The sequence below is a fragment of the Staurois parvus genome, unplaced genomic scaffold (assembly GCF_062004578.1).
Source record: "Staurois parvus isolate SC_StPar_1 unplaced genomic scaffold, SC_StPar_1.0 ptg000153l, whole genome shotgun sequence".
In the NCBI taxonomy this organism is placed as follows: Eukaryota; Metazoa; Chordata; class Amphibia; order Anura; family Ranidae; genus Staurois; species Staurois parvus.
The window spans coordinates 1,023,609-1,037,573 of NW_028317949.1; the positions used below are offsets into that span (position 1 = coordinate 1,023,609).

Consider the following 13,965-nt stretch of genomic DNA (forward strand, 5'->3'; position numbering starts at 1 on the left):
AACGCAAAAAATAAAAACCGCACAGGCGATCAAATACCACCAAAAGAAAGCTCTATTTGTGTGAAAAAAGGACATAAATAAATGTAAATGTATGTTTGGAATTTTTATATTTGATAAATAGCAGCACAAATATGGTGTGACAAAGAAATACAACTTCCAATATTTTATTCTACAGGGTCACTGCATTTAGAAAATATATCACGTTTTGGAGGTTCCAAGTTAGCTGTGCATTTTAAGATGTGCAAAAAAAAAAAAAAAAAAAAAAAAAAAAAAACACCTCAAAACATTCAACACACGCTGATATGGAACGTAAACTGAATGGCAACGTACATCTTGAATAAACAAATCTGTAAATCCATTTTTTTTTCATTAAGGAACTTTATTTCTTAAAAAGGAAATATATTCCACACTGGAATTTACATATAAAAAAAAAAAAATAAATGTGATCATCCCCAATTCTGCAGGCTGATACTTACAGAAAACATAAAAGAAACATACTGTACACTGAGAAAATACATAAGCTGCTGTCGAAGTCCTCACTTGCAAACACTTGTTACTGACAAGCTATTGATTTAAAACATGTATGCAGATCAGAAATTCCAACTTTTAAAATCACTAGCTGAATGGAGGTCAGTGACTCAAAATACAAGCATTTTCAAAAGAAAATCAGCAATTGCTGCCTCTGTATTTCAGTATAAATTTTCGTTAAATGCAAGTCACAATCAAAAACATGGCTATTAGTCCCAGCAGTCTGTTAACTGCTAACATTCTTTATAAATCACTGTCTGAGCAATCCATGTTGGATTTTTCCAGGCATGCTGGGGCCTCTTCGTTCATCACACCAATGAATGAACCATCCTCCTTATCTGTTTAAACCTTTTTCAGGGATGCCAAATTCTCTTCATCTGTGGCACTACCCTCCTCATGATCTGTAATATCATTTGCATCTGAGTCCTTGTTCTTTGGCAGGCTTTCACCTTCTGTTATGCATTCCATATCCTCAACTTCTGTCCGGTCAAGGGTTGCTTCTGACTCCGTATTAGTATTTCTGGTGGTTTCTTTTTTTTCCTTAAAAATTTCCACCCCCATCATTCTCAAGTAATGCAATCTCTCATTCTTTGGAACAAAGGAACGGATGGAGGTTTTACCTCTCCAACCTACCAGAACAATAGGACACTGAAGTGTTTCAGGTTTCCTATAAAAGAACAAAAAAACAAAAAACACATTAACCAAACAATCAATCAGTATTAAACTGTTCCAGGCTTTTGCACCTAAAAAAAAGTTAAGCACAGTGCATTTATGTTTCAAAACACTTTTCTATAGTAAAACTTGAAAAACAAATACAATTTTTGTAAAACAAAAACACTCAGTTACTATGGACTGGAATTCCAGGGATTAGCAGTATTTACTAGCTCTGATGTTCTGTAACCTGCAACAGAGCAATGCACCTGGCTTCACAAATCTGGAGTGCATTTCAAAAATATCAATAGTGCTACTTTTATATATAGTAAGCAATTTAATTATACACCCATTTATGCAAAGAAAAAAACACAGTTTAAGATAATCTGTAAAGTGAAAAGTGTAGTGCATCTTCAAATACTTAATGCCTGTTTCCTACCCTCCCAATACAACATAAACGCTGACTATATAGCTTATTCAGCTCAATGAATCATAAGAGGTTTTTTGTAGGTCAGACCTGCTCAGCTATAACAGTGTATACCTTGAACAGCATCAGCATGCAAATAATGGTAGTGGTCTTTATCCCTTTTGTGACCAGTGGAAATTGATGCCTAGATACCCAGGCCAAATTCAGCAACATCATCATGCTTTAACTTTGAATAACTCGTATACCAAAATGCCTAGGTCAATTTTCAGCTTTTAGCGCTGTTGCACTTTGAATGACAATTGCGCAGTCATGCAACTCAGTACCCATATGAAATTTTGGTTTTGTTTTGTTTTTTTTACACAAATAGAGCTTTCTTTTGGTGGTATTTAATTACCACTGGGTGGTTTTATGTTTTGCACTATAAACAAAAAAAAAAGCAAAACATTTGAAAAAAAAAAAGAAAAAGTTTTTCATTATTTCTATTGTAAAATTTTGCAAACAGGTAATTTTTCTTCTTCACTGATGTGCGTTGATGAGGCTGCACTGATAGGCAGCACTGATTCTTAGATTGTAAGTTCCAAAGAGCAAGGACCTCCTAACCCTCTTGTAATGAACTGTATCGTTGCTGTATTGTAAAGCGCTGAGCAAACTGTTGGCGCTATATAAATCCTGAATAATAATAATAGCAATAATAATGAGGTGGCACGGATAGGCAGCACTGATAGGCTGCACTGAGGAGGTGGCACTGGTGGGCATTGATGAGGAGGCGCTGATGATGCTGCACTGATGGGCGACACTGACGGGCACTGCTCGGCACTCATGGGCACAAAAGCTGGGGGCATTGATGGGTGGCACTGCTAGGTACTGATGGGGGGCACAGCTCATCAGTGCCGATCTGCTCTGTGACAGTTGCCAGTTATCAGCAGTACTTTCCTCACGCTGTGACAGTGTGAGGAAAGTGCTGCCGATAACCGGGAACTGTATCTATTCCGTAATCTGCTATGTAATTGGACACAGCTGATAACGTGATGAGGTAAAAGGCCAATCACAGCGGCCTGTTATCTCATCATGTGATCAGCTGTGTCCATAGGACTCAGCAATCACAGAGATCGCCGGATGCGTGCCGCTGGGGGCAAGCAGGAAGACGCGTTCTGGAAGGACAGCATATGACGCCTTTCCAGAACTGGACAACCACGCTGTAGCCGTCATTCGGCTATAGTGCGATTAGCAAGTGGTTAATGCACACAAAATCCCAGCTCTCTTTTTAAACACAGCAATTGTATTTAACAATTACAGTACTAAACAGAAGAACACCATCCCATTCAGGCAGCAGGTATCTGTGGGCTGAAAGCTTATCTTTTGACTGACACCTACAGCCTGTTTGTGATTACTATGTCATGGCTGGCATAATGATCCCATGATCAGAAACCACCAGGATTCAGAGCCACCAACTGTGCAAAGTGTTGGCTGGAGGCTTTCAAAGGGAGGATATTTATATACATATTCTTAGCACAGGGCAGTATGTGGTGAATATTAATATAAATACTGCAAGCAGAAATGGGTTATGCTGCAAAGACAGTTAAGATGCAAACAATGCTAATGTAGTGTTTTTTTTAACTTGTATCAGCATATAACAAATTAATCTGTTATTCGCTTGTTACGCATGGAGATCACATGCACTTATAAACATTTTAATCGGTCAATAAAATGGCACACTTAAATATAATAATTGAGAATTACTTACTGTGGATCAGGCTCAAATTTTAGAACAATGCTTCCCATATCTGAGGATAAAAAAAAAAATATTTTGTAGAACCCTCAAGTATTTATAGTGCAGTTCTCTCCTAGCCAACACAAACTATTCACAGTGTGAGGATTAAAATGTTCTAAACAAATACATGTGCACCGTTGTGAGAGCAGATTATATTACATGAATAGAGGAGTTAAACTGCAATTAGAGTACATTGTGATAGAGAGAGTCTGGTAGTATGCCAGTGCTTGAATTGCAGTGCATGTGGCATGTTCAAGAAAATGAAACATAGATTTGGTCTGTCTTCTTAATCCCCCAGCCTTCTGCTGCTGTATTTTTAAGCCTTCAAATTTAATGTGTTACGCAAACGTCAAGTATGGACAGTGGTGATAATTTACTGAATATGCTAAACCTTTCAGAAACTCATGAGTTTGAAAACACAAGACAAGTTACAGTTCATAAAAACCTTTAAAGTTCCAAATAATAAACTTATTGTACCATATGATAGCTTTAAAGACTTAAATCAGGAGTCAACAAACTATTATGCAAAAGAACAGATAAACTGTGGGCTGACCTGTGGTAATTGTGTATATAAAAATGCCCCAGCATTGAAAGTCAGTGGGGTTTTTGCAGATAGACTTTTTTTTGTTTCTCCCACTATGTCAGTGGTTAGTAGGAGTAATAAATGTCCCAGAGCTGGTGCTCAGAAAAAGAGTAATACATTCCCTTAAGCTGGTGTACAGAAAGAGTAATACATTTCACTGTTGGTCAGTAAGAGTATTAAAAAAAAAAAAAAAAAAAAAAAGTTTCCTTTGCCTGTGGTCAGCATTGCTTAAAAAAAACAAAAACAAAAAAAAAAACAAAAAAACAGGCCCCCCCATACCTCACTGAATACTCTAAATAATGTTCTACCACAGGTATCAGGCAATGAGGAGGCCCAGCATGCAGCACCTTCCCATTGCAAGGGCCAGTTCTTGGCAACCAGCCTATGGGGTTGCAGTTTGGGGACTTGTGAATTATGAGATTTTGACTGCAAACAACAGGTACATGGCTCTGGGAGTTTCAAAATAGGAAAGACAGGTGGAGAACTGACTAAGCCCATCCTCGAAGTCACACTGCAGTTGCCCTGATACAATGAAGTCGGCTACTCTCTGACATCCATTAGAACAATTCTTTCTTGGCTACATAGTAGGATACAGTAGTAACATGCCAACGCATTTCCACCTAAAGTTTTACTCAAATGCTAGGAGTAAGGCTTTGGCGGGAACGTTAGCACATAACAATATCCTGCTATGTAGCCAAAAAAGAATCGTTCCAATGGATATCACCAAGCCTCATTACTTTAGAGGATTATTGCTACATTTCAAAAAGGCACTTGGGCCAGAGCATCAGTTCCTAGTCTCCCAGATAATCTGTGGTAGAGCATGTTTCTTTGTACACTGCAGATGCTACTCTTAACTGTCCTAAACTACAGCCACCTCCTGTACAGACATATTAATAAAAAAAACAAGATGCTCAGGAGTCCCTCCTCCTAGGAGGGCAACTGGCAGGGTTTAAGTGCAGTATATTTTAAAGGAAAACAGTTTACCATTCAATTCTTTAGATAAAAAAGCAAGTGAGGTGGGAAAAGTCCCACAGGAGCTGCTATAAGAATACAACTTTGCTGGTAGAGAGATATCAACCACACGGCATTATAAACATGGGATTTTTGACCGACCTGTAAAATCCTTTTCCTGAAGTATATTACAGGACACAGGATTTTAGTTTTAGACGATTAGGTTTTGTAGTAACATTCAGGTGATGGAACAATGGCAAAGTCTTAGCATAACCTCTTCAACGCTCAGCAAGCCTCAGTGTAGCAGCAAGCAATAAGGAGTGAAAAAAGAACAGAGTGGAGAGACCAGTCTCCTGAACTGTACTTTAAGAAAAGGATTTTTACAAGTAAAAAAAGAAAAAAAATCTATTTTCTTAGTTGTACATTACAGGACACAGAATCTGAGTCTTAGACAACTGGGATATCCAGATGTCTAGGTGGGCAACACAGCAAACATGCCAAACAGGCCTAAGTAACATACAGCCTTACACCTGAAACTGGTATCAGGAGAGGCCTTAACATTCACCTGGTAAGACTTGTCAACAGAAAATGAAGTGGCAGCCTTGCAAATGTGAGACAGATGCGTGATGCTAGGAATCCCATGAAGCACGAACAGATTTAGTAGATTGTGCCTAAACAGGAAGGGCAGGAACCTTATCCTTCAGAATAAATGACAACTTGTCTAATCCACCAGGCATTAGTAAAATGAGAGTCAGGATGCCCCTAATGGGGACCTTCAGGAATGACCAAGAGTGAATCTGAATGTCTAAAAGAGTCTGCAGTTGAGAGGTAGAGTCGCACGGTACATGCCACTTCCAAACAGTGTACAGAAAATTTCTCTGGAATGTTTTGGAGCAGGACAGATAAAGCAGAACAGTGTCCTGTTAAGGTGGAAGGAAGAAACCACTTTGGGACAACCTTACCCCAGTGTAACACAAGGAAAGGTTCTTTAAAGAACAAGGCAGCTAACTCCAAGACCAAACAGGATCAATCTGGGCCTCCCTGCTTCCCCCCCAAGATAGACATTCACTGAGCCCCGACTCAGACTTGCCCTCAGTCACCGGTGCTGCCATCCCTTCCTCTTTCCCCATGAGGTGGTTCGGCCCGGTCTCAACTGCTACTGGCAGAGATTCTGATACGCCAGCAAACCATTCTCTGCCATCCTGAAAGGTTGAGTAAAATACTCGTGAGCTACTAAGGTGGTATTAACAAAAAACTACCTATTAAAAAATAAATTATTAAAGTGGTGCATCAACACTGGTAGACACTCATAAAACTGTGTATAGTAAACAAATAATAAATTGTGTCACGCTCCACCCAAAAGTATATTCCTTGTGATAAATAATAATATAAATCCTCCCACACAACCGTGCAACTGTTTACAATCTTAATAAAGATTTTCAGTGGTATAACCTATTTATCCAATCAGAAATGAAAAGTAAGATGCCATACCAAAAAAAATGATGGCAATAATATAATATTAATAATGCAAGTGAAATATACCAATCATGTGTGACATCAAAACATTTGATTAAAAATAACAAAATCAAAAATAAAAAAATATAAATAATAATGAGAAATAAGAGTTTCAAAAAATAATAAAAATAATAAATAAAAACTAAACAATTGAAAAAATGAAATTAAAAATATATAAAAGTCGTCTTTGTGATCTCACTGTGTTGACCTCACTCTATAGCCCGACCATAAAGGAGGCTATATAACCTATCAGGTCCTTAGTTAAACCAAATGTAAGATGTCCGTGCTACAATAAAATCTAAATACTAGTGGGTAAACTGTGATAGTAATTTCCTTCTACTGGGGGTCTCTTGATCTCCCTTCTTGGCTGTAAGTGAGGGATGGATGGATGAGGATTTCTCCCCTTGTCCTGCAGGGGTCTGTCTCCTATTTTCTCCTCTCCCCTTTATTCCTCCAGTTGAAGCATGAAAGACATACGTTTCCACATAGTGCCTGATCTTTGGTGATAAATTTTATTAAATGCAGAGACAAAATGCACACTCACATTATAATAAAGATAAAATCGCGGTTGTTGTATCAGTGTGTGCTCGTGCACACTAACCGTACTCGCCGTTCTGCTGATTCATATGGCGTCGTGACGTCAGAGCCCCTCCCCTACGCGTTGCGCCACAGGGTCACGTGGCTTCCACAGGTTAATTAGTAGACGCACCCCGCTGTGTACTGTACACAGCAGGGTGTATCTACTAATTAACTAACCTGAGGAAGCCACGTGACCCGGTGGCGCAACGCGTAGGGGAGGGGCTCTGACGTCACGACGCCATACGAGTCAGCAGAACAGCGAGTACGGTTAGTGTGCACGAGCACACACTGATACAACAAACGCGATTTTATCTTTATTATAATGTGAGTGAGCATTTGTCTCTGCATTTAATAAAATGTATCACCAAAGATAAGGCACTATGTGGAAATGTATGTCTTTTATGCTTCAACTGGAGGAATAAAGGGGAGAGGAGAAAATAGGAGACAGACCCCTGTAGGACAAGGGGAGAAATCCTCATCCATCCATCCCTCACAGCCAAGAAAGGATATCAGGAGACCCCCAGTGGAAGGAGATTACTATCACGGTTTACCCACTAGTATTTATATTTGATTGTAGCACGGACATCTTACATTTGGTTTAACTAAAGACCTGATAGCTTATATAGCCTCCTTTATGGTCGGGCTATAGAGTGAGGTCAACACAGTGAGTTCACAAAGAGGACTTTTATATATTTTTCATTTCATTTTTTCAATTGTTTAGTTTTTATTATTTTTTGAAACTCTTAAAAATAAATAAAAATGAGAAATACATTTTTATTTTTTAGTCTGTTATTTTAAAATACATTTTTTGATGTCACACATGATTGGTATATTTCACTTGCATTATTAATATTATATTATTGTCATCATGGTTTTTGGCATGGCATCTTACTTTTCATTTCTGATTGGATAAATAGGTTATACCCACTGAAAATCTTTATTAAGATTGTAAACAGTTGCACGGTTGTGTGGGAGGCTTTATATTATTAAAATTTATCACAAGGAATATATTTTTGGGTGGAGCGCGACACAATTTATCATTTATCATTCGTTCTTTGCTATCCTGCTGTCTCTCTCCCATTCTGGTGTCCTATGGCGTCTTTCAGCCCTCTTCTGGATCGTGTAATATTCCCAGCCCCACCCACTCTTTCCTTGCAAGCCGCTAAGTGTGGAAACCATGCGGGGGAAGAAAGACAGCAGCCGGGCAGCTTTCTGACCACTACAGCGGCAGACCATACTCCTTTGACCAGAGCGCTGGTGCCAATCTGGGGGCGACCTGTGAGAAAGGACAAGCCTGCAGGTTAGTTCAGCCCTCCCGATGGCTGCCCCACAGGGGTACCATCCGACCTTCCCCGGTCTTCTGGTCACAAGAAAACAACAAACGTTCCGTTTCAGGGAGAAACACAATCAATACTGAGGGGCAAGGGGAAGGCTGGTAACTTATAACAGCTGTAAATTGATTGTGTTTCTGGTAGGGAGGAGCCTCATCTCTCAGGTGTACCGTCCTGGAAGGTGATCGGAGAAATAGGATGGTGAACCAGTCCCTGGTACATAAAATAAAAAGCCTAATATGTGAAATATGTCAACCCTCACTGTGGCAGCCCAACATTCAAAAAACAAACGAAGGTGCACATACCCATATACTGAATAATCCACAGGGTTAAAACCTGTTAGAAGACTTACTTAAAAAAAAAAAGGAATTATCCAACAGAAATTGTGTGCATTTAATGTTTACAAGTGGAGGCTGGGGCACTAACACACTCCTAGAATGAAGCCTCTCATTACTGACTGTGGCTCATTATTATGGTCAGTTTTTTTAATGTCTGCAAATTAACTCATAAAGCTGTACATCAGTGTTGCAGAGGCATAAACACAAGGGACTGGGCCTCTAACACACTCTTTAGATAAAGCCTTATCACCAGCTATGGTTCATATGTTCCAGGCAGTTTGCTCAAACAATGAAAATCAGATTGGTGAGGTGCTTATTTTCAGTTAAACATTCTTTAAAAGGAACATGGTATGTATACTATGTACAGTTGTGTTCAAAATAATAGCAGTCAGACATGACTAACCTGATCAATCACTGTTTTTGGTAGAAATGATATTTCTAAATGGCAAATATATTACTAGCAGGTGTAGTAGAGTAATAGAAATCCAACAGACCCAACAGTCATGACATGCATGCTGCTGATTCTGTGTCATTCAATCACTAATTGAAAGGGGCATGTTCAAAATAATAGCAGTGTGGAGTTCTATTAGTGAGGTCATTCATTCTTTGAAAAACAGGTGGCAATTATTGCCCTTATTTAAGGAAGGAAGGCAGCAAATGTTGTACATGCTGGTTACAGTGCATTTCTCTCTGAAAGTCTGAGGAAAATGGGTCGTTCCAGACATTGTTCAGAAGAACAGCGTACCTTGATTAAAAAGTTGATTGGAGAGGGGAAAACATATAAAGAAGTGCAGAAAATGATAGGCTGCTCAGCTAAAATGATCGCAAATGCTTTAAAATGGCAACCAAAACCTGAAAGACGTGGAAGAAAGCGAAAAACTACCATTCGAATGGACAGAAGAATAGCCGAAATGGCAAGGACTCAGCCAACAATCAGCTCCAAGAAGATCAAAGAAGGTCTAAAGTTCCCTGTTAGTACTGTTACAATTAGAAGACGCCTATGTGAAGCCAAGCTATCTGCAAGAAGCCCCCGCAAAGTCCCACTGTTGAAAAAAAACACATGTGCTGAAGAGGTTACAATTTGCCAAAAGAGCACATTGACTGGCCTAAAGAGAAATGGCGCAACATTTTGTGGACTGATGAAAGTAAGATTGTTCTTTTTGGGTCTAGTGGCCGGAGACAGTTTGTCAGACGACCCCCAAACACTGAATTCAAGCCACAGTACACTGTGAAGACAGTGAAGCATGGTTGCATAAGCATCATGATATGGCGATGTTTCTCATACTACGGGGTTGGGCCTATTTATCACATACCAGGGATCATGGATCAGATTGAATACATCAGAATACTTGAAGAGGTCATGCTGCCTTATGCTGAAGAGGAAATGCCCTTGAAATGGGTGTTCCAACAAGACAACGACCCCAAACACACCAGTAAACGTGCAACATCTTGGTTCCAGACCAACAAGATTGACGTTATGTAGTGGCCAGCCCAATCCCCGGATCTTAATCCAATAGAAAACTTGTGGGGTGACATCAAAAATGCAGTTTCTGAGGCAAAACCAAGAAATAGAGAAGAACTGTGGAATGTAGTCCAATCATCCTGGGCTGGAATACCTGTTCACAGGTGCCAGAAGTTGGTTGACTCCATGCAACACAGATGTACAGCAGTTCTCAGAAACAGTGCTTATACAACTAAATATTCATTAAGTGATTCAAAGGAAAGCAAAATCTTCAAACATTTTTCAGTTTATATAGTGAATGTTTGAGAAGAATACAAACACTGCTATTTTTTTTGAACAGTCTAATATTCACTTTTCTTCAATTTTTTTTTTTAGAGGAACACCACAAATTTGATATATTTTTCTTCATGTTTTGATTTGGAATAGAATGTGTAGTGTTCCCAATGCATTGGTGTATGGAAATAAAAGCTATTAGAAGGATTTTGAGCTTTATTCACTTTTTTTCAACACACTGCTATTATTTTGAACACAACTGTATCTCTCCATAAAGTGCCAAACACTACATTAAATGTATAAACCTCTATAACTATTACTACGTATTGAACTACTCAATACTTACATGATTCATCCACAATATAAAGTGTTTATTTACTTAGTAACAATCCTATGCAAATATGCATCAAAATAATGTGCTCTTAGTTAATGTGCAATCCTATATAAAGTATGCCAATCCCCTACAGATCAGCAGACCCTGTAGGGAGATCAGCATACTTTGCATAGGAGTGCATATTAACTAAGAGCCCATTATATTGGTGCACACTTGCACTGGATTGTTATGGAGCAAATAAGCACTTTCTATTGTGTGGGAATTGTACAAGTACTGAGTAGCTCAGTAAATAGTGATAGTTATAGAGGATTTTAGATCTTTTATGTAGTATTTGGCACTTTATGGAGAGATAACATACATACCATGACCCTTTAATGAGTGTTTAATTGAAAATAAGCGCAGTACCAATCTGATTTTCATTATTGATTACCACCTGTTTTAGGTAAGTAATCTAGGTGCAAGCAGCTATTATCAGTTGTAGTTTCCCATAGCACTGAGTCACATATATACTGCTCAAAAAAATTAAAGGAACACTTTGAAAACACATCAGATCTCAATGGGGAAATATATCATGCTGGATATCTATACTGATATGGACTGGGTAATGTGTTAGGAACGTAAGGATGCCCTATCGTTTGATGGAATGAAAATTATCAACCTACAGAGGACTGAGTTCAAGGACACCCCGAAAATCAAAGTAAAAAAACGATGCAGCAGGCTAGTCCATTTTGCTGAAATTTCATTGCAGCAACTCGAAATGGTACTCAGTAGTTTGTATGGCCCCCATGTGCTTGTATGCATGCCTAACAACGTTGGGGCATGCTCCTAATGAGATGATGGCTGGTGTCCTGGCGTATTTCTTCCCAGATCTGGATCAAGACATCACTGAACTCCTGGACAGTCTGAGGTACAACCTGGCGGCGTTGGATGGACTAAAACATGATATCCCAGAGGTGTTCTATTGGATTTAGGTCAGGCGAGCGTGAGGGCCATTCAATGGTATAAATTCCTTCATCCTCCCAGAACTGACTGCATAAACTCGCCACATGAAGCAGAGCATTGTCATGCACCAGGAGGAACCCAGGATCCACTGTACCAGTGTAGGAACGGACAATGGGTCCAAGGATTTCATCTCGATACATAAAGGCAGTTACGGTGCCATTTTCTAGCCTGTAGAGGTCTGTGCTTCCCTCCACGGATATGCCTCCCCAGACCATCCCTGACCCACCACCAAAACGATCATGCTGAATGATGTTACAGGCAGCATATCGTTCTCCACGGCTTCTCCAGTCCCTTTCACGTCTGTTACATGTGCTCAGGGTGAACCTACTCTCCTCTGTGAAAAGCCCAGGGTGCCAGTGGCGGACCTGCCAATTCTGGCAAATTGAATGGCAAATACCAATCGAGCTCTATGGTGCTGGACCATGAGCAAATTCCATCACAAAGGGAATGCTGTGAGAAAAAACTGGGGCACATACTGGGGAAGAACAACCCGTCCTGCTCACAGTTTACTTAGCAAGTCTCTTTAGAGAAAGAGAGGGATGATGGCAAAGATGGGTACCCACTTGCCATTGTTCTACATGACAAGAATTGCCTGAGAGAGATGGTGATATGCAGGGCGAGACACAGTGCCTAAGGCCATGACCAAGAATCCTTGGGTTGAAAAGGAAGCCTGAATGGTAAACTACCCAAACACCCACCCCAGAACTCTTGGATTTCGATTTCTGGAAGCCGATCACAGCATACAGTATGAACTGTCCTGTGCCAAGATGTATGCAGATAGCTGGAAGGAAGAGGAGTCCTTTAGGAAAAAGGCTGACTAGGTAAAGGCTTGACATATTTACTTTGAATCTAAGAGCCAGTTTATTTTTTAGATCAGCTGCCCAGGAGAAAGAGAAAGAAAAGGCATATGAGAGATGAAAGTGGGGAAAGAAAGAAAAAAAAGACAAGAAAAGCACATACGATGAAAAGGGGGAGTGGGTTTAGACATCTGAAAAGAAAGGGGGTGGGGGAGGGGATCAGACACTTCAGTAGGAAGGATGTTCAGACACGTAAGAATTCAGAATGTGGGAATTAGGGATGGAAGAGAGCGAACAGGCAAGTAATAAAAGTAAACAAACTGATACACTCTATGCCCAATTATAGAGCCTCTTTCCTTCAGTCATCCCGCCCTGCACACTTTCCTACACTTCAATTTCAGATCGAGCAGGAGGTCACATGGGGCAGTTACGTGTCCGTGATGTCCACTCCCCCTCCAGCCTGTGTTTCAGGAAACTGAAGTCAGCCAGAGCTCTGTGTAGTTCCATGTGGTCCAGCTGGGGATGCACTGCAGTGGTCAGTTTCCTGGGGGTGCGGTCAGCATGCTCTGCCAAACTAGCGTACGGAGTGGATTACCTGAGAGAGCTGTGCGGGGCGTACACAGGGGAGGGGGACAAAATCAGTGAAGCGGCGCCCCAGTGCCTGACACTGAATGGCTGGCAAAAGTCCAGGTGCCAGGATGCAATTCATAGTTGTCATGGCGACCTGGGATTTGTCAACCCATGGTTTAGATAACTTATGACCTGGATGCCCTGAGTTCATAGAAAGGCAAGGGGTGCAAGTCCGTGTGAGTACGCTGATACACTGGGAAAAGAGGATGTGCAAAATGGAAAAACTGGCATGGTGTTGTCCCCACTGCAAAACATAGAAAACTCGGATAAGCTTGATAAAAACGGGAATTTGCAGATAGGCATCTAGGATGTCTCTGGATGCCAGGCATTGCCCATTTCCCAAAGAAGCAATAACTGACCTTGCGGATTCCATGCAAAAATTTTGGAATTTGAGAAGTATTTGTTTGGGGGATTTTAGGTCCAGAATAGGAGGAATAACCCCACCAGGATTTGGTACAATTAATAGGTTTGAATAAAATCCTTTGAACCTGCCACGTGGGGGTACTGGCACAACTACTCCCTGGGACAAGGAGGCGGTTCAGGGCATTCTTCAAAAAACTGACTGTCTTTGGGCAGATTTTGGTTGATTTGAGTGAACGAAGCAGTGAAGGGGTAGAGTTTTTAAATTACCGTTTGAACCCACAGGTCTGGGATGTCTGAGGGTTAAAGGAGAGGCAAACTGTAACGGATATACCCCACTCTTAAGAAAGAGGGTGCCCCATCATTGTAGAGGACACTAGAGAAACATTGGGGGGAAGGGGGAGGGGGGGTTATAGGGGAGGTGCCTATTCTC

The 13,965-nt window shown here is 40.4% G+C and overlaps 1 protein-coding gene across 1 annotated transcript in view; it reads right to left on the reverse strand.

Moving 5' to 3' along the window:
- Positions 1-358: 358 nt before the first annotated feature.
- The window catches only part of NSUN2 (NOP2/Sun RNA methyltransferase 2), a 91,699-nt gene continuing 78,092 nt past the window's right edge, over positions 359-13,965 (reverse strand). Inside the window, exons 19-20 of the mRNA XM_089674820.1 lie at positions 3,351-3,390; positions 359-1,195 (exon numbers count right to left, since the gene is read on the reverse strand). Of these exons, the coding sequence (XP_089530946.1) occupies positions 871-1,195; positions 3,351-3,390 (365 nt within the window). The 3' untranslated portion in view covers positions 359-870. The remainder of the gene's footprint in view (positions 1,196-3,350; positions 3,391-13,965) is intronic.